At 33.7% G+C, this 21313-nt stretch overlaps 2 protein-coding genes across 7 annotated transcripts in view; one reads left to right on the top strand and one right to left on the bottom strand.

Annotated features, from left to right (window-relative positions):
* LOC145268839 (MAPK regulated corepressor interacting protein 2-like) overlaps positions 1-3903 on the top strand; it is a 74243-nt gene extending 70340 nt beyond the window's left edge. For both annotated transcript variants that reach the window (XM_080124506.1, XM_080124507.1), the window contains one exon: positions 1588-3903. In XM_080124506.1, coding sequence (XP_079980632.1) covers positions 1588-1658 — 71 coding nt within the window. In that variant the 3' untranslated portion in view covers positions 1659-3903. The remainder of the gene's footprint in view (positions 1-1587) is intronic.
* A 6506-nt stretch (positions 3904-10409) lies between these two features.
* The window catches only part of LOC145268610 (uncharacterized), a 142714-nt gene continuing 131810 nt past the window's right edge, over positions 10410-21313 (bottom strand). For all 5 annotated transcript variants that reach the window (XM_080124062.1, XM_080124063.1, XM_080124064.1 and 2 more), the window contains 3 exons: positions 20053-20249; positions 14074-14158; positions 10410-10653 (listed from right to left, as the gene is read on the bottom strand). In XM_080124062.1, coding sequence (XP_079980188.1) covers positions 10539-10653; positions 14074-14158; positions 20053-20249 — 397 coding nt within the window. In that variant the 3' untranslated portion in view covers positions 10410-10538. The remainder of the gene's footprint in view (positions 10654-14073; positions 14159-20052; positions 20250-21313) is intronic.

Genomic DNA, 21313 nt, shown 5'->3' on the forward strand with positions numbered 1-21313 from the left:
ATAAATTGTCTTACTTAAGGGGGCGGTTCATCAGGAATTTGTTTATGTTGGACTTGAAGACATCCAAGTTGTAGTCAGGTGGGAAACAGGCAAACGGAACAGAGTTCCACAGACATGCACTTCTAAGAAAGAAACTTTGTTCATGGAATCTACGTTTTGGTTTTGGCATAGATAAAGAGTGGGGAAAATTATTGACAGTGATTTCAAGCTAGACAGGTGTTTTTCGTGAAAGATTGACAAGAGGGGACCAGGGATTAGAGCTCAGACGAGCACTTGCCATGGAAATAATGATAAACAAAGACAGGCTTGCAACGTCTCTCTTGTGGGAGAGAGGTTGCAGGGAAGAGAAAAGGGCATCCCTGCCACGAAGTTTATTTTGTACTCTATCAAGGCAGGATAGGCTGTTTTTAGCAGCTCCTGCCCAGATGTGGCAACAGTACTCCATCCTTGGACGTACTTGGCTTTTATATAGATAGAGAGTATTTGTTGTATCATCCTACCCATCATACAGTTATTTTTACAAACCCGTTATAAAATTTGTTGCAACATTTGATCTATTAATTCTCATCATCATCAGGACGGGCATTTTAAAAATCGACTGCATCTCATTTGTATATTTCCCCAAATCTCGGTACTTCATATGACCACCAGTCCATAAATAGCAGGAGCGGCCATTTTTTTTTTTTTTTTTTTTTTTTTTTTTTCTGTTCTTTATCCCTTTCCTGATATGGACGGCACGTTGTACAAAATTAGGTTTGTACCACTTTTTGACCATAACTTTATTAAATACATACGCAAAACGGGTCACTTTATTGTTGCGGCATTTTTATGTCCATTTTACATACCTATTGCATGGAAGACATTTTAAAACCGGTAACAGTGAAATAACGTGATCAGTTCTTCAGGAACTTGAGTAGGGCAAGATTATTTATGAGAACGGCTCAACAAGAATTTATTTACATTAGATTTGAACATGACCATGCTATATAGTCAGCCGGGAAGCAGCCGCACGTTATTTTTATCCCATAGACGGACAGTTCTAAGAAAGAAACTGTTTATAATTTTTTTATTTCGTCCCATAATGGTAGATGGTTTCCCTTTTCCCTTCAAATATGGTCAGCAATTTTTTTATATAATTTATCTTTTTAGAATTATTAAAAAAAATTTTTTTTTTTTATAATTTATCTTTTTAAAATTATTTTAATAAAAAATTTTTTTATAATTTATATTTCTAAAATTATTTAAAAAAAAAAAAAAAAGAAAAAAAACTTTTTTATATAATTTCTTTTAAAATTATTTAAAAAAATGTTATTATATAATTTATCTTTTTTAAAATTATTTAAAAATTTTTATTTATTTATATAATTTATTTTTTTTTAAATTATTTGAAAAATTTTATTTATATAATTTATCTTTTTTAAAATTATTTGAAAAAATTTATTTATAATTTATCTTTTTTAAAATTATTTGAAAAATTTTATTTATATAATTTATCTTTTTTAAAATTATTTGAAAAAATTTTATTTATATAATTTATCTTTTTTAAAATTATTAAAAAAAAATATTTTTCTCTTTTGTTTTTTACAGATTTCAAACCTTTTGATCTGGAAAAATGGCACGGCCAGCGGACAATAGAGAAAATTCGAGGGACCACGTGACTTGACCTCCTCCCCTGCCTACTCTTCCCCCCCCCCCCCCGTCTCTCTCTCCGAACATCCCCCTCCCTGCCACCCCTTTACTTTCTACTTTTGTCTTTCTTCTACGTTTTCACTCTAAACCACCGTCACTGCCATCGTCACTTATTACTGCCGCTGCCACCCAACTAAACCCCCTCTCCTACCCACACACAAGTTGTGCCGTCTCTTTTTTATCGAGATGACAACTTCGGATGATTTTTTTTTTCTCTTTTTTTTAATCAAGCAATTTTTTCTAAATCTGTAAAACAATTTTTATTTTATTCTCAGAATGATATATATGTATATATTATTTATATACTTATTTATTATTTAAACATTTAAATGGGCTTTCTGCAAACATGATTACGTTTCAGCACTCTTGCACTTCGTCGGAGCCAAGAGATAATGATGAAAATAAATTCATGCAACTGATTATAAAAAAAAAAAAAAAAAAAACAGAACCAGAAAACCAACAACGCCGGCATGTTTCTTTTGTATATGTTTTACGATTTTTTTTTTTTCATCACCTTTCTGCTCCGATGAAGCACTGGCATGCTAAAACGTAATTCGATTTGCATAAGCGAATTTAACGTTGATATCCTAAATGTTTATAAAGCTCTACCTAGTATTTAGCACTTTTGAAATATATATATATATATATATATATATATATGAACTTTTTACATAATTTTTTTTACGCACAAATTTCCAACTCATTCATTTTCTGCACACAGCTCCCAGGCATTCCTCCTGAGCCATTCCCCCATCCCCACCCTTCAAGTAAAATACAGAACTAGCATATAAAAAGGCCTTAATTTATTCGTCTTGTATATTTCATTTGAAATTGGAAAAGCTGCGTCACATAGAGACGTCATCGGAGAAGTTTCGGCTGACAAGTATTCCAAGTTTCTCGTTTGCGTCATCTCGAGGACCCGAAAACCGAGTCCGGCTCGTTTTTAGAAGAGTCAGGTTTTCGGTATTTTTTCAGTCAAGAAACGATGGGGAAACTTTCGTCGCGTTGTCCATTTCGACATAAATGTACGTAAACTTTGAACAATCTTTTCATCTTCTTCCTGGTGGGAGTCAGAGTGTACCTGGAGGGTAAGGGTAAGGAAAGGTAAAAAATAAAAAATTAAAAAAAAAAAGACCAAAAACAAAAATATTTGGTTTTTATTTAGAATTTTATCTAATTAAAAAAAAAATATATATATATATATATATATATATATATATATATACAAATCTTCATGATGTACGTTTCTGTCAGGGAATGCGAATGTCATATACCAAAAAAATCATGTAAATTGATGCAGTAGTTTTTTTTTGTTTTTTTTTTTAACTTTTCTTTTTTAACTAAAAAGATCAAATTTTATGACCAGCTAATCGGGAGCCGCCATTTTGTTTTAGAATGCGTTAAAATTCAAGTACGACAATTCAATTCGACTACAGAGGTTTTGTTTTGTATTCAAAAGAAAACATTTTAATCGCTAAAAATTTTAAAATAATGATTTTCTTAGTTAAAAAGAACAAAAGAAAAAAAAAAAAACTGCTTGATCAATTTACATGATTTTTGGAATATGATGTCTTCGTTCCGTGAAGTGTACGTACATCGTAAAATTTTTCTGCGTTTTTTTTTTTTTTTTTTTTTTTTTTTTAATTAAGTTGAATTTTAAATAAGTTCAACAAAATTTTTAATGGGTATGAAAAAAATAAAACAAAAAAAAAACATCCAAATATTTTTACTTTTATCTCTCCCCACCCCCTTTCCTTCCTTCACCTCCATTATTCCTTTAAGCTCCACACCCCCAAAGGATGGCGGCTTTGAAAAAAAAAAAAAAAAAAAAAAAAAATGTGGCCCAGGTGGTGGTTGATTCTAGACGGACTTTCAGCTATTCCTCCTTCTCCCCCCCCCCTCACCTGCAACCCATTCCCATCCATTTCCAAAAAAAAATAAAACACAAAAAAAACTTTTTTTCTATTGTTCTTTTCTTTCATTCCCCCCTTCCCCTCTCTCTCTCTCTCTTGTACTAAAACAGAAACAAAAAAAAAAAAAAATCCAACATTTACAGATCTGCAAACCAAACAAAATCCCCACCCCTCAATCCTGCAAAAAAAAAAAAAAAAAAAGAAAGAAAAAAAACTGACAAATTTTTATTTCTAATTTCTTGTATTTCTAAAAATAAATTTTTTTTTTTCTTTGTCTTGATGATAAATTTTCTTCAATGTTTGAGAATTTTATGACTTTTTTTTTCTTCAATTTTTTTTTTTAATTTTTGGGTGCTTATTTAGAATTACACTTAAAAAAGAATACAAAAAAAATTGTGTGATATATGTGATCATCATGGAACAATGATGTCATATTCCAAAAATTGCATAATTTTTTTTTTCTCGTTTTAACAAAGAAAATCAAATTTTATGAGGAAAAAAAACGATCTCGTTGAAGTGATAAATGCTTCAAAGATTGGCAGATAAAAAGCTTGCAATATATTCGGTTTCTGTTTTTGTAGCTTACCGGTCAGCCATTTTCTTTTCGGTCCCCCGACAAAAGGAGGGTGGACCTGTAAATTCACCTTGTCTGTTCGTCCATTCGTCTGTCCACACTTTTCACAATAACTACACCTTGGAATTTTGTGAAATTTTACACAAACATTAAACATGATACGAGTAAAAAAAAAAGTAACAGAACGGATTTTCCAGGAAAACTGATTGTACCTGTAGGGGTGCCTTTCGGGTTAAAATGGCTAAAATTGACACTTTTGTGCTTATAAAAAAAAAAAAATTGGTGCCTTAGATTTTTAAAAAAACTTTCTGAAAAGTTGTAATTTTGTTTGTCTATACTTCGCGATAACTCTTGGGTGTGACCCATAATAAAGCACTCCATTTTTGGGACTATTTTACCATATTTGTCCAAAATTTTCTGTGTATGTCTATTTAGCAGTTTTGCATGGTGCGGAACTCAAATTTAATTATGTTAAGGCCTTGGGGACTTTTGGGGCTAAATGGGGAGGGGGGAAAATGGACTTAGACATTTCTTTTTTTGCATGGTGCAGAATTCAAATTTACATATTTTAAGGCCTAAAACTGCACCAAGTTCATTTTCACTAGGATTTGACGTCCCCTGGGGACGTTTTGGGCTAAATGGGGGGGGGGGGGTAAAATAAAAAATTGATGCCTTTAATTTTGATAAAACTTTCTGAAAAGTTGTAACTGATTTCTATATAATTTTGTTTGTCTATACTTCGGCATAACTCTTAGGTGTGCCCCAGGGGTTATTTTAGGGTTAATAAAAACACTCCATTTTTGGGACTATTTTACCATATTTATATATATGCTAATATATATATATATATATATATATATATATATATATACTAGCATGGGTGGAAAAGAACATGAAAAAAAAGTGAGGTTCTTGCTGTTACGACCACCGCCAAACCGGAAGTTATGTGAGTTTAAATTAAGGCTAGACAATCGAAAAGAGCGAATGACTTTTGAAAATATCGGCAAAAAAAGCAACCCCTCCCTTTAGAAAAGTGCCTAGTTGAGGGTGAAGAAATTTTCGGTATTTATCGTCTGAAGGGTCGAGCTTCAAAACGATACTGATCTTGTGAAAATCCGTCGCCTCTGTCGAAAGTTTTAGGCAGACATGCAAACATACATACATAGATTTATATATTTGTAGCTCAAATTTTCGGCCCAAACCGATTAAAAAGCTTGCCCTATCTCTGAATACCCTTTATGTAAAATTTCAAATGTTTACACCAGAAATTGCCTGAGTAATTTGGTAGAGACTGCAGAGGTCAAAGTTTTAAAAAATTTGCCCTCTGCAGTCTCTACCAAATTACTCAGGCAATTTCTGGTGTAAATTTGACCCCTATTATGACCCCTTGTTTTGGGCTCAAATCAACTTAAGTTAGATCCATGTCCAAGTAACCTATCTCTAAAATTTCAAGTGTTTCGACCCAAATTTGGCGGAGGAGTTTGGTAGAGTTCTTAAAGGTTATATCGTTGAACTTTGACCCTTTAACAGCCAAAACTGTTCATAAAGATTTTTCCAAATCTCAGTACCATGTATATCAAATTTCGAGTCTGTAGACTGAAAATTGACAGAGTTATTGCGTAGGAAAATGTACACAGACAGACAGACCATTTCACTTTTATAGATATATAGATGTGTGTGTGTGTGTGTGTGTAGAGAGAGGATAGAAATTTAAGACTGTAAAAAGCATACTTTACGTGAACTTATTGTTTCACAGGATACTCTTATATATTGAAATGTTTTGCAGAGATTAAAAGAAATGCATTCTTCTCATCAGAGGAAAGATATTTGCAAATGAATATTCTAGCGAAGCTATGAATTTGCTGATAATGTCATTAATGTTTTCACTAGTGGGACCTGTGGAAATTCCACAGGGAACTCATTCATATGTAATATATTGATGTTGGCATTCTGTAGATGTTCAGCGTAAATGGAGACGCTCTGATATTATTGTAGCTCTTTTGTTAAAACTGCAAAGGTATTTTTATTAAATTCAATTGAATTTCATTTTTTATTTTTTTCGGCCTCAGCTCAAATGCCTGGTATTCAACCCCTAGTCTGGAGACTTATTGACGCCACCTTGTAGATAAGACTAGTTGTTGGTGCGGTGCCACAGCCCTGATATGGCAACAATACTCGATACATGAGTGAATGGTGGCTTTGTAGAAATATACGATCCTGGTAGGTTCATTCCATTGTTTAGAATTATTAATGCAATGTGTAAAGGAATGTTCCAATTTCCAGTTTCTCTCCAAAGATATTTCTTTTTCTTTTTTACTTTAATTATTGACTAGCAGGACCTGTGGAAATTCCACAGGGGACTCATTCATATGTAATATATTGATGTTGGCATTCTGTAAATGTTCAGTGTAAATGGAGACGCTCTGATATTATTGTAGCTCTTTTGTTAAAACTGCAAAGGTATTTATCTAAGTTAGCAGGGACACCTGGTCATAAAATACGCTTAAATATATTTTAATTCTTGCAGATTTCGTATATATCATTATATAGTATTATTATTATAGTTGTTCTGTCGATTTTTATATATTATTAAGTTGCGATTTCAAAAAAATAAAAAAAATATATCCATGTGAATTGGGTGCATTACGAGGGGCGTGCAATAAGTAATGCCCATGACCTACTTCCCATAGCAGTAGAGCAACGAAACTTGGCACAGTTATTAGTCTTTCTCTACATAGGAACCACCCAGAGTTATGCATTTCTCCCATCGTTTGATGCAGCTCTGGAGACCGTTTTTGTAGAACACCCCAGGTTGGTCCTCCAACCACGACATGACTTCAAAAATCAAGGCTGCATCATCTGGGAAACGCTTTCCTTTCAAAAACAACTTCATGGCTGGGAAGAGGTGAAAGTCAGAGGGTGCAAAATCAGAAGAGTAGGGAGGATTTCATAACCACGCACCTGTGCTTCTGACCTGGCGACATGCGAGCGTTGTCCTGCAGGAGGAGGGTACCTTTGCTGATCTTGCCCCGCCTCTTGATTTTGATAGCTTCCCTTAATTTCCTCAAAAGTGAAGCATAATAGGCTCCTGTAATTGTAGTACCCTTTGCCAGGAAATCTGTCATCACTACTCCGTCCTGGTCCCAGAAGACTGTGAGCAAGACGTTGCCAGTGGAGGGCTGTACTCTTGCCTTCTTTGGAGGTGGTGAGTCCAAGTGCTTCCACTACATTGACTGGGTTTTTGGCTCTGGATCATAGTGATGGACCCAGGTTTCATCCTGTGTAATCAGTCTTTTGAAAAATTTTGACTCATCTTCTTGGCACATCTCCAAATTCATCCTCGAGCACTCGACGCGTTCTCGCTTCTGGAATGGTCTGGAAGCTGTTTTCACACTTCCGGCCATATTTGAATTCATGATGCCAGCATTTTAGAAGGTCATATGATGGGGAATTATCACGATAAGTTTCTTTCATTTCATCAAACGTCTCCTGTGGTGTGCGTCTTTTCAAATACAAAAACCAGATCACTCCTCGACATTCAACAGGCTCCATTTCACACCTGACTCAGTTCAAACACCTGTAAAACAGAAACCACAGTTAGTTCAGAGTTGTAATTTGCCACATAACCCGTATATATATAAATCATTGCACGTGCAACATTTTGGCTAGATCAGACAATTGGAAGTGGGTCAGGGGCATTACTTATTGCACACCCCTCGTAAGTCCTGCTAGTTTTTAAATTATTGTTGAATATCATTTCGATTGATGATAAAGGCAATCATCAACACCAGAGAATTAACCCATTGACCGCGGGTAAAACTCAGGACATGCTGGCATCAGATATCATCAGGAAAAACTTGAATTGTGTCAGCCGGCCTGGTGTGTCGGATTGACAAATCGACTCCTGCATAATTGGATGTGACATGATTGAGGGAAGAGTTTGCTCCCCTGCCTAACTATATTTTGGGGATAAATAGCGGTGCAGAGCTGTTTTTTGGCAAAGAGTCGGTCTGGAGAGAAAGAGTCAGTTGGCAGAGGGAGAGCAGTCGGTAGTGAGTTCCATGCTCCCTGAAAGTGGCAGTTTCCATCAGCGTATCTGTAAAAACTCTTGGAATAAAAGAAAAACCAGATGAAGGAACAGCATGTCCAGATCAACATTTGAAAACAAAATTGAGTTAGAAAAAAAAGACCTTGTTTTTTTAACAACATAAACCTAAGTTAGAGAGAAGGACAAATAGAAAGAGAGAAAAAAACCCACTGAAGTTTGTTGACGATAACGTTAGTACACACATTTTTGCATGTCTTTCTTTCAACTATTTTTTAAACTCTCATTTTTTAAAATTTTATACTGAGTAAACGAATGAATTTGCTTAAAATACATTTCGAAATACAAACCACAAACAAGATAGCAAGTGTGATTTCTGTTGCTTTATTTTCTTCCTCTTTCTCCTCTTCGCTGAGTGAACTTTGTTTCATTGACAACGTTACCCAGCACAGAACGGCATATTCAGAGTCGCCGGGTACGTATAGTGTTTTTTACTTTTCTTAACCAAATGACGTAGAGCTGTTTTTTTGTTGTGTAACTGTATGGTAATGTCATAATCACTAGCACTTCCTTGTAACCACTGGTCATAATTTTGCTACCAGAACACGTGGTTACATAGCTTTATTCGGTTCCCTTGGAGTTTGCAGATGCTTAATCTTCTGGTTCCTACATCTTCTCTGGTTGGAAAACTAATTCCACATCCGACTAACTATGTAAATATATGCTAAACTCGTTTCTTTCTTAGTCACGGGTCATTCTTGTTATTGTTCTAAATTTGGTCAACCTTTTTGTTTATCTTGCTGAAATCAATTCCAACTGTTTTTTTTTTTTTCTGGACTAAAATTCCAATCCCATTTTATTATATAAATATTTCATTGTTTTAAATTATTTCCCTTTTAATTGGTCTGTGTTTCGTGAATAAACCAGCAGTTCAGCCCGGCTATGTTTGGGCCCTGTGTACTGTTCATAAATTTATGTGTGTATATATATATATATATATATTAAAAAGTTTCACTTATGTCCAGGTAACCTACATCTAAAATTTCAAGTGTTTAGACCCAAAATTGGCGGAGTTTGATAGTCTGCAAAGGTTAATTCTTTACACTTTGACCTTTTGCCAGCCAAATTTTTGCCCAAAAACCCAAGAATAAGCGAATTAATAACCCTGTTTAAACTTTTAAAACAAATCGGAAAAAAATAAACAAAAAAAAACAGCGAACTGGTGTAAAACTTCTTTAAAAAAATCGGATAAAAAAAAAAACAAAAAAACAAAATCAGCAAAAAGCAAAAAAAAATTATAAATAATTAAATGTTTAAAAATCGAGAAAAAAAATACATCTGATAACTGGGATTGAACCCGAAATCTTAAGATAACAACACTTAACCCATCGTGCTATAGATGCGTGGGCGAAAGTAGCTCGGTTTTTATAACATTTAAACGAATTCAATGTACGTCTTTTGCGCGTATTAACGCATGCGTAAAAACCGTCTTGTCATGAAGATGTGATCTTTTTCGATCCCTCCTGGTAGAAACAGGTCTGGTTGAGGGTGAAGGAATTAATGTTTTGGGCCAATCTTTCGATATTTGTCGGGCGAATGTTCAAGCTTGAAAATGACACCTATCTGGTGAAAATCCGTGGCCTGTGTCGAAAGTTTTTGCGAGACATACAAACACACATACATACATACATACACACACATTTTGCTTTTTATATAGATAGAAGATAGATAGATAACTCGTTTCTTTGTTAGTTATCTTGTCACACAACCAGGTCAATCTCATTGTTTTTGCAACTAAAATTCCAAATCTTTTATTATATAAATATCCTGTCAATATTTTATCGTTTTAAATTTCTATCTAATTTCACATTCTGCTATCGAAATGGTTCACATCGGGAGAACATTTTTTTCCTCGTTCTACCAGGTAATCCGACGCTGCCTAGGATCCACAATATTCAACACAAAGAGTTCCATCCTTCCAGGCTTTGCCACCTCGCATTTCGGATGAGTAAGTTCATAACTTATTACCAAGGTATGCCACAGGGATCCGCCCAGGAAATTTTTGCTAGGTAAGAGTGCCTGTTCTTTAGGAGTGCTGACTTGACATTCCCCACCTTCCAACCTTGTGTCACATCTCGCAACAACACGAATAAGCAATCCTCATACCCAAAAAACGGAAACAAAAATATTTTTGCATTTTCTTTAAAATAATTTATATTGTCAAAAATTAACGTTCTATTTTTTTTTTTCCGTTCTATAAAAATTGTGGACGGAATTTGGAATCACGTCCGTCCAAAGTCAGACGGCAATGAAATGTCTAGAGCTTTTTGTTTTCTTCTTGCTCGGTCGTACGCTGCAGTTTTTGAAGTTGAACATCTATTTCCCCCTGCAGTTGCTCGTTTGCACTTATTCGTTGTTGCAAATGCTGGATGCTGCAAAGAAATAAAAATAAAACAAAAAATAAACAACAAACAAAAAATAAAAAACAAACATAAAATAAAACAAAAACAAAAAATAAAATAAACAAACAAAAAATAAAAAAAACAACAAACAAAATACAAAAAATAAAAAAAATAAAAACACAACAAACAAAATACAAAAATAAAAACATAAAAAAACAATAAAAATAAAATAAACAAAAAATAAAAAACAAACAAAATAAAAAAACAATAAAAAATAAAATAAACAAAAAATAAAAATAAAAAAACAAACAAAAAATAAAAAACAAACAATAAAAAACCAAAAAAACAAAACAAAAAACAAACAAAAAAATAAAGGAAACAAAAAATAAGACAACAAACAAAAAATAATAATCAGTTCTTGAAAAGTTTTGTTAGACTTTTTTTAAAAAATTTTAATTTATGCAGATTTCGTACTTATATAAAGCACATATTCTATTATTATTAATCGGAATCGGGGAAAAATTTTGGAATCGTCCCATCACTAATATACTCTAACTAATATATAGTCGTGATTTTAAAAGTAAAAAAAAAAAAAAAAAAAATGTATGCTATCAGCTAGATGCAAAGCTAAAACATGTAGCTCCCTTATTTGCTATCATTTGATGGATATCAAATCTCTAAAAATAAATCAACTTTAACATATCAATGTATATTTTAAATTGAAATGCGTTTGAAAGCGAAATTACAACGCAACAAAAATCAAGTATTTACTTGTTTAAAATTAATATAGTTTGGAGTTATACTCCTTTGTCAAAATTTTATTTATTTTTTTCCGTGCCATAATGTTCATTTTAAACTAGTAAATACTTGTTTATTTTTGTTGCGTTGTAATTTGACTTTCAAACGTATTGCATATGTATTTCAATTTAAAATTCAAATTCAATCAATGCTCCTAACACGAAAAAAAACACTACTTTATATAAATATATATTTGCGCATGCGTAGAGAAGCACTTTAAGTTTACTTGCACATGCCAACTTCCATTATTTTTTGACCCATTAGCAGCTATTTTTACCGGCTAAAATCAAGACGAATTCATTCCACAGATCTAAATCCTCCACCATCATCGTCACCACCACCATATATCAAGTTTCGGTATGCAACATTTCGAGTTGGTTTGGTTGTTTTGTTTTACAGCATATCAACCCTTTTCAGGTTATTTAATGCCGAATCTGGTGATTTTGAAGAACAATTTTTTAATATAGTATATTTGTTTTTAAAGTCGTATTCTATTTAACCCATAGTTGGGACCCTAACAGGTGCTACCACTCTGGGTCAGAGTGGACCTGGGAGCAATGGCAATTAAAGGGTGGCTCTACACTCCCTAAGGCCTGCAAGCTGGGGCCCTCACCATCGGATATAGTTTAAGGTCATATCCAGGACCGTTGTGTAAAAGTGTTCTTTTTAAATTTTTTTATATAGGCCAATTTTTTTAAGATATAAGAGCATGGTGTGGGGATTGTTTTTTTTCAAATAACTCTTTAATATTGTTTTCTTTGTAGAATCGCTGTCTTACTGTTACAAAATCAGTACATTCAATTAATGTGTTTTATTGTGAATGGTGTTTGACAAGGTATACAGATTGGTTGGTTTTCTTTTTTTAGGAGATATGAGTGGGTTAAGTGGGTGTGGCCTATTTTTATTCTTGTTAGTTTAACTTCTTCTTTTCTGTTTAATTTCGTGTTTTGTTCTTGTTTTGTTTAGGGTTGGTGATTATTGTTGGGGTGGTGGGTTACATGGTTTCATACAGAGACAAACCCAAACTCAGATATGGAGAAAATGCTTGCGGATAGCAAAGTTATTGACAAAATTTTGTTACCATGGTGATAGGATTGACATACAGGGAGGAGCAGGTTCTAGTGTGACTAGATGAGAAAGTTGTAAGAAAAATCGTAACTTATCTGACTATCGTGTGTATGCACTGTATAGGGTTCAATCGTTTAACAACAATGAAACATGATGTCTTGCAGTTTGCTTTTGTGCGTGAGTAATGCAGACTTTCACTGTTTCTATGCAAATGAAACTATACCAGGCGCATAAAATGAGCTGTGGAGGGAAATGGGAGGTTGAGTTGGAAGAAGGTGTACTATGGACATGGAGACGGACACGTGCAACAGATTGTTTAAGTCAATTAGAAAAACTGTAGGCAGAAAAAAAATCACACAATTTTATTGAAACTTTCGAGACTTCTACACTATTGGGACGAGATTTTGTAGTTGATAAATGGAGTTTTCAGATAAAAAAAAATGATTTCAACTGATTTTTTTTTTGTTGATTCTAATAAGTTAAAATGTTAGCTTCCAGATTATGCAGTCGAAATTATCTGAAAATGAATGAATTATTAAAAAAAAACTTTGTGTTAGCAAGTGAAATTTTGAACTCTCCTGCGTTTTACAATCGTTTACATCAAATTTTATTTTTTATTTTCTTTAATAAATGATTTTCCACCTTATCGATTTTCGTAATTTTTTGATATAATCGTCTTAAAATAACGAGGAATACATAGATACCATTGTTTTCATGTGAAATTCAGTTTTGCGATTTTCGAAATTTCATCCTAATAGTGTAGAAGAGTCAAACTTTCAAACTAGAAAAATTTACTGAGGAAGTTTTGTTACCATGGTGACAGCATAGGAGCACAGGATGGAGTAAGATTTTTCTTTTCCGTTTTTACTCTTTTTAACGCCAAACAAAACATTGCTACTAGGAACGTAAGGGGCCGCTATTTGGGATCGTGTTTAGCAGGGGACTGTAAGGAGTTGAGCAGCGAGATGTCTGTTCACATTACATTTAAACTTCAACAACTTAGTGTAATCAGAGAAGTAGGAAACAGGGAGGAAATTCCGAAATCCAGAAGTTTGAGGGAAGAAACTATTAGAATAGAAGGCTTTCCTGTATCTGGGGATCTGTACAGTGTAGGGGGTGGGATTTTGCTGCTTGCCGGGTTAGTCATTTAAACTTCTGCATGATAATACAGTCAAGGAAGCAGGAAACAAGGAGGGAATTCCAAAGTCTAGCAGTCCAAGCGAAACAAGACTTTCTAGACTATGGGGACCTCAATAATATAGGGGCGGGATTTTGTTGCTTGGCAGGTTAGTCGGGGACTATGTACATCAAGGAACACATGCTATGAACTCATCAAGGCACATTCCATTAAAGTACTTGTAAAATAGGCACAAGGATGCAGGACTGTGGTGATGGGGCAGAGGTTGGAGCTTGGCAGATAGTGTGAGATCTGTTAGATTTGAGACTCTTTTTTGGACCCTGTGTAAGAAAAGGAGACTATACTTGAGGGAACACAATGGATGAAGCTCTCTAGTAGAGGGAAATAATGATTCGCACTCATCTGCAGATGCATGAAATGGTGACATGGATTTGGAAATTACTTACTACGTTTCTCGGTTGTCTGGAAAGTCACCGGGTGATTTCATCAATGTCGACCTCTGATTATACAATTCAAAAGTTGTCGGAAAATCTTGAAATACAATTGAAATAAACAAAAATAAGAAAAAGCAAAAAACATGAAAGCAGTGTGGCAATAGTTGAATAAAGATGGAGTGAAGGAGTGAAGGAGGGAGGCAATTGGAAGGAAGAGAAAGAGGGAGACGACTGAAGGGAGGCAATTAGAGGAAGCGATAGAAAAAGAGGAACTTCGAGAGAGAGAGAGAGAGAGGGCGACAATCAAAGAAAGAAGAGCAGTCTTAAAGAAAGGTAGAGAGAGAAAGAGGGAAAGTTGAAGGGAGAGAAAGAGTAAAAAAAAAAAGGGCGATGGAGGCAGAGGTAAAGAGAGAAGGCAGAGAGAGAAGTAGAAAGGGAGAGAGAGGCACAAAAAGGAGAGCAATCAGAGGAAGAGAGAGAAAGTAGGTGGGGGGTAAGAGAGAAGGGTAGAGAGAAAGGGTGACAGTCGAAGGGAGAGATAGTGAAAGAGAGGAGGAGGCACTTGTAAGAAGAAGGAAGAGTTACCAATAGAAAAAAGGGTTCTTAATATGAATATCAAAAAAAACACAAAAAACACAAAAAAAAAAAAAAAAATTTATAGGAGTATAGATATAAAAAAATTATAGGAGTATACATAAAAAAACAAATAATTTATAGGTGTATAGATATAAAAAAACAAATTTACAGGAGTACAGATATAAAAAAAAAAAAAAATTTATAGGAATATAGATATATAAAAAAAAAATTTATAGGAGTATAGATATATAAAAAACAAATTTATAGGAGTATAGATATATAAAAAACAAATTTATAGGAGTATAGATATAAAAAACAAATTTATAGGAGTATAGATATAAAAAAAAACAAATTTATAGGAGTATAGATATAAAAAAAAAAATTTATAGGAGTATAGATATAAAAAAAACAAATTTATAGGAGTATAGATATAAAAAAAAACAAATTTATAGGAGTATAGATATAAAAAAAACAAATTTATAGGAGTATAGATATAAAAAAAAAATTTATAGGAGTATAGATATAAAAAAAAACAAATTTATAGGAGTATAGATATAAAAAAAAACAGATTTATAGAAATATAGATATAAAAAAAACAGATTTATAGAAATATAGATATAAAAAAAACAAATTTATAGGAGTATAGATATAAAAAAACAAATTTATAGGAGTATAGATATAAAAAAAACAGATTTATAGAAATATAGATATAAAAAAACAAATTTATAGGAGTATAGATATATAAAAAAACAAATTTATAGGTGTATAGATATAAAAAACAAATTTATAGGTGTATAGATATAAAAAACAAATTTATAGGTGTATAGATATAAAAAAACAGATTTATAGAAATATAGATATAAAAAAACAAATTTATAGGTGTATAGATATAAAAAAAACAAATTTATAGGAGTATAGATATATAAAAAAACAAATTTATAGGAGTATAGATATATAAAAAAACAAATTTATAGGAGTATAGATATAAAAAAACAAATTTATAGGAGTATAGATATAAAAAACAAATTTATAGGAGTATAGATATAAAAAAAACAAATTTATAGGTGTATAGATATAAAAAAAATTTTATAAGAGTATAGATATAAAAAAAAAACATGTAAAAGCAAAGAATATTATGTAAACTTTTTAAATATACTTTCAAAATAAAGAACAGTTTAAAAATTAAACTGGAATTAATTACACTGATCTCAGCAACCCCAGTCGCAAACAACCTCAAAAGTGTCACAGGTCACACCTGCTTGCAGGTATCTCTATTCCTGGAAACCAATTTTAATTGCATTTAATAAAATTGTTGGCTTGTCTTTTTTTTTCCTTTTCCAATCCAACAATATCGTTACATGTCGGAATATATATAATATACCAAAAAGTTTACCCAGCATTAATCTTAAGACATTAATATTAAGAACTATACTATGATATTTTACTTGGCAGATAAATTTATCTTCTCTTCTCCTCTATCTTCTATCTATCTATCTTCTATATAAATAAAATGAAATCATTTTTCCCCTCCAACTTTGACCTTAATAGGATTAAAAATCATGACGTTACATGCAAATGTAATGCGTACAAAATCTATAGCACATTATCTGAGGTTTGCTATAGGCCTATTATCTCTACAGTTCCTCGACAATGGTACATTCCTATATTTTTTCGGTGAGAGTCCACTGCCAAAATTGGTTAGATTCAATGGTAGTTGCAACATCTTTTCTCTCTATTAGATTCCTCCTTTCCCCGCTCCCCATTTACACCGCAGCGGATACGTTCACAAGGAACAGTATGAGGAAACACCGGTTTGGAATCGTACAAGGTTATTTATGCCGTTTTTTTTGTTCTTTTTTTTATCTTTTCCCCCTGATTTCTGTTTTTCCCATAAAAAAATGAAAAAATGCGGAAACGCGATTATTATTATTGTTTTCTTTTTTCTTTTTTTTTTAGTTAGTGTAAGACGTGACCAGCGGGACTAAGCAGTTTTTACTTCTAGTTTTAACGACTCTAACCATGAAATCTAACTATGACCTTAAACTAAACCAAAACAAACTTCACTGCAGAATCGATATTTGACCTAATTCACTTTTTAGTTAATTCATCACGTTTTTTTTGCGTGTTCACCTCAATGATTCGAGTTCGAACCCCCTACCCTTCAAAGTTTTTATGATTTTTCAAACACCCGGGCACCGCCGGACCGTTTGTATTGCATCACGTTCATTTTTTTAATTGTTTTTTTTTTTTTCACAATTTTTTTTAATAGTTTTAACATTGTTTGTTTTTATAATATTTAAACACGGTTATTACTTCGCTTTGTTTTCATTTCCCCCCCCCCCCAACCACACACGCCTCTAAAAAACCTTGCAACGCTGGGTAACCCCCCCCCCCCCCCCCGCTAGTGTAAAGAATAAAAATGCATTAAAAGCTTCAGTACCTTTGACAAATAGATAAGATATATACATATATATATCTTTTCATTTATACGGGGGAGGGGGGGGAACGATAAATTTGTCGTCCTAAAGAAAACACCACTACAGCTTTATTTTAAAACTTTTATTGAAAAAATCAATTCGGGTAACTTGATTATGTAGTGGAGCTGACATCTATTTAGTGTAGCCGCCTTCAGCCTCAATCACCGCCTCGATACGGATCCAGAAATGGGAGCATACTTTTTCCACAAGTGCCGGCAGGAGCTCGGCAGATAGTGGCAATCAGGCTGGCTTTGGTGCTGTGGGAGATCATGTTGGTGATGTTCTCGACATATGACCGAGCAAATTAGTCGAGCGGGTTCATGTCGGAGTAGGAGAGGGGCCAGTGAGAAAAGGGTACAAAGTCGTAGCACTCCTTCTGAAGCCAAATCTGAGTTTCTTTGGACTTGCGAGCCGGCGCCGAGTCCTACTGTCACACCCAGAGTCTTCCAACAACCACCTGATTGCACCAGGGGATCACCACACTCTTCAGCACATCCGCGTACACTTTGGTGTTGACTTTCAAACCGACTTCGAAGATGTGAAGTTGTATGATGTGGCTCTCACTTGAAACCACACCAAACACTATAATCGTGGCCGGGAACTTTGTTTCCATCACTCTGGGCATGTCTCTGTTATCCAGTGATGCATTTTTAAGGGTGCTGGCAATGGTCCTGTTGTCATAACTTGGATCGGTAGAGAGCATGAGTTGTACAGCGGCGCATCTCCGATCTCGCTCGTTGAACGTTATGTCACTTTCAGACATGATAGAAGGCTTCTATTACTCTTAGGATTTGTACAAAACTGGTCAACTAGTAGATGGTCTGCAACAAAAAAAAAAAAAAGAAAACCGGTTTTTATCAAACGGAAATGGAATCATGTCGTCTTTTCTTGGGCGACAGTTTTATCGTTCCGCCTTATATTTGGGATCATGTCTGTTGCCAAGGTCGCTGGAAAGATGGTGGGATCCTTCTACCGCTCCAGAAGATATCTCACTACTTCTTGCTCCTCCGTCCTCGCATACAGAAATTATAATTTAATAACTTTTCTATTTCCCTAAGAGAATTTGAAATTAATAACTTTTTTTTTTTTTTTTTTTTTTTTTCAAACTAGAGGAAATTCTTAATTGCTAACTTACTTCCCCCTCTCTCTCTCTTTAACAAATTTTGGGTTTGTATTACTGTACACATAGATTCGAAAAAGTTGTCAAAAAAATAAATATATAACAAATGTTATGAAAGGCAAGATAAGTTACTTTTCTACCAAACTGGATACATTTTTTTGTTTTTATTCAATGTAACATGTTTATTCAGCTCGAAAAACATGCAGTGTTTACCGATGTATTGGAAAATTTAAAAAAGCGCGCCCGAAACTCTCTTTAACATGGTAAGTTTGGGAAAAGGTGTTATAAATAATAAACTAGAAAAAATACTATTTAAAAAACACCGAATATATGTCAACTTATGTCACGGTAACATATATTGAGCACATTTCTAACAGTATTTTGTCTAGTTTACATTTACATCGGTAAACACTGTATGTTTTTCGAGCTGAATAAACATGTTACATTGAATAAAAACACGAAAAATATATCCAGTTTGGTAGAAAAGTAGCTTATCTTGCTTTTGATAACATTTATTTGTTATATATTTGTTTTTTTGACAACTTTTTCGAATCTATGTGTACAGTAATACAAACCACAAATTTTTTTTTTCCAAATTTTTCTTTCTTAAATTGGGGAGATGTCTGCACTGCAAAACCCTAGAAAAAACCCTTTTGACAGTTTTTCCATTTGCACTGTCCACCGGCCTCAGCAACCCCCGTCGTAAACAATCTCAGGCATGTCACAGGTCACACTTTTTATGCAGGTATTCCTGGAAACTAATTTTAATTGCATTTAATAAAATTGTAGGCTTGTTTTGTTTCCTTTTCCAATCCGACAATATCGTTGCACGTCAAAATATACCACACGTTGGCTGTTATATATATATATGTATATATATATATATAAATCTATCATATAAATGTCACCAGTCTGTTTAAATGTATGTATGTATGTTTCTATGTCTGCTTAAAACTTTCGACAGAGGCGACGGATTTTCACAAGATGATGATCATTTTGAAGCTCGATCCTTCGGACGACAAATATAAAAAAATTGACCAAAAACATTAATTCCTTCACCCTCAACTGGACAGTTTTCTACAAGGAGGGTTGTTTTTTTTGTTTTTTTTTTGTTTTTTGTTTTCTTTTTCACAATTTTTTTAAAAATAGTTTTAACATTGTTTGTTTTTTATAATATTCAAACACGGTTATTACTTCGCTTTGTTTTCATTTTTGCAAGTCATCGTATCGGTTGGAATGACTTTACTAATTCCAACGTTCAGAACTTCCAGTCGCGCCATGGAGTAGTGGTAAGACGTCAGGTTTTCTTTCATTTTCTTTTCCACCTTCGCGTCACGGGTTCAAGCCTGCCTGTCTCCTACACTTTTTTTTTTTTTTTTGCTCAACACGCACCTACAAACACTCGGGCAATGCTGGGCACCCAGGCTAGTATACACATATGTATATATATATATATATATATATATATATATATATATATATATATGGGAATTTTGAACTCACTAGGATGATGCCATCCAACATGCAAACCTAGCGAGTATGATGTTGTATGAATTTGGTTTTTTAATCTTTAAGAATACGTGAAGTTATCGCAAACAATCTCATAAAGGCCACAAGTCACATCTGTTATTTGCGTATCTCCATTCCTGGAATTCAACTTTAATTGCGTTTCTCGCTATATTTAACAAATTTGTGGGCTTTTAGTTTTCCTTTTTCCAGTCTGACAATATCGGCACGCATCAGACAATACCAGCAAGGCCACCCGGCATTGCCTCAAGCACAAATAGTTATAATCAGATCTAAATTTAAACTGCTCACCTGACTTACGAGGAGGCTTTTCATGTAGCGTTTCAATTTTTTGGCTGAAAAGTGGAACGAAACATTTGCTATCTTCATCAGACTTTTTCGCGTGTGGATCAAGGTCAAGATTAGTGAGGTCGAGAGATGATGGATCTATGGAGGGTGCGGCACTAATCTCTGGGGTAGTCGTGGCTGCCATGGATGGTGATAGCACACTGAAAGAGAACACAAGAAATATTTAATAATAAAAATTTTTATTATTTAATTAATTGGAATTCATTATTACGATGAGTAATTTGTATCATTTATTCATTGAGGACTATTATCCTCATCTTCGGGGCCCATGGTGCAGTAGATAGACACGGTGAATCTCTACGGTTCCAGGTGATTGTCTGAAGATAGCAGTTTCAATCCTACCCCAAAGCCGGCCAGATGCTTAGTTGGCCAAAACGTGGTGAGACGACGACAACTATGGAAGGCAGTAATTGCTGAGAATGCAGTTAAGAGATTCAGAGTTTCTATCCCGTCACGTCACGGTTACCACCTGACGAAGGCCAGAGAAATAGTTGGCCGAAACGTTGTGAAACAACTAAGAAAGATGAGGATGATAATCAGCAATAAATAAAAAAATGAATAAATAAAACTCATCTCAATAACGAATTCCAATCAAATAATATATATACCATTCGGTACGGACATGACCATGGAAGATCAGATGATAAATAAAACGTGGATTTATAAGACAAAAAATATAACTTGACCTTCGGGGCCTGTAACGCAGTGGATAGAGCCGTTGAATCTTTATGGTTCCATTGTCTAAAGATAGCGGTTTCAATTGTACCCAAAGCCAGCCAGAAGCTTAGTTGACCAAAAACGTGGTGAGGCGACAACAACTATGGATGGTAGTAATTGCTGAGAATGCAGTTAGGAGATTCGACATTCCTATCTCATCGCGGTTAACCACCTGACGAAGGCCAGAGGAATAGTTGGCCGAAACGTTGTGAAACAACAACTTAAAGATGAGGACAATAGTCCGCAATAAATAAATGAATAAATAATAATGTTGTATCATAAGAGATGCTTACGATAGTCCGACAAGATTATAGAGACGACAAAATATGAGTATGAATAACTATAATATTTCGATGTTTGTTTGTAGTTTATTTTTATGGAATTTTGTTAAATTTAAAAAGAAGACATATATTTAACATTATACATATATGTATATATATATATATATATATATATTTTTTTTTTACATGAAGGACGCCACTTATCG

Source organism: Euprymna scolopes, chromosome 44 (genome assembly GCF_053919585.1).
Source record: "Euprymna scolopes isolate OS-2025 chromosome 44, ASM5391958v1, whole genome shotgun sequence".
NCBI classification, from domain to species: domain Eukaryota; kingdom Metazoa; phylum Mollusca; class Cephalopoda; order Sepiida; family Sepiolidae; genus Euprymna; species Euprymna scolopes.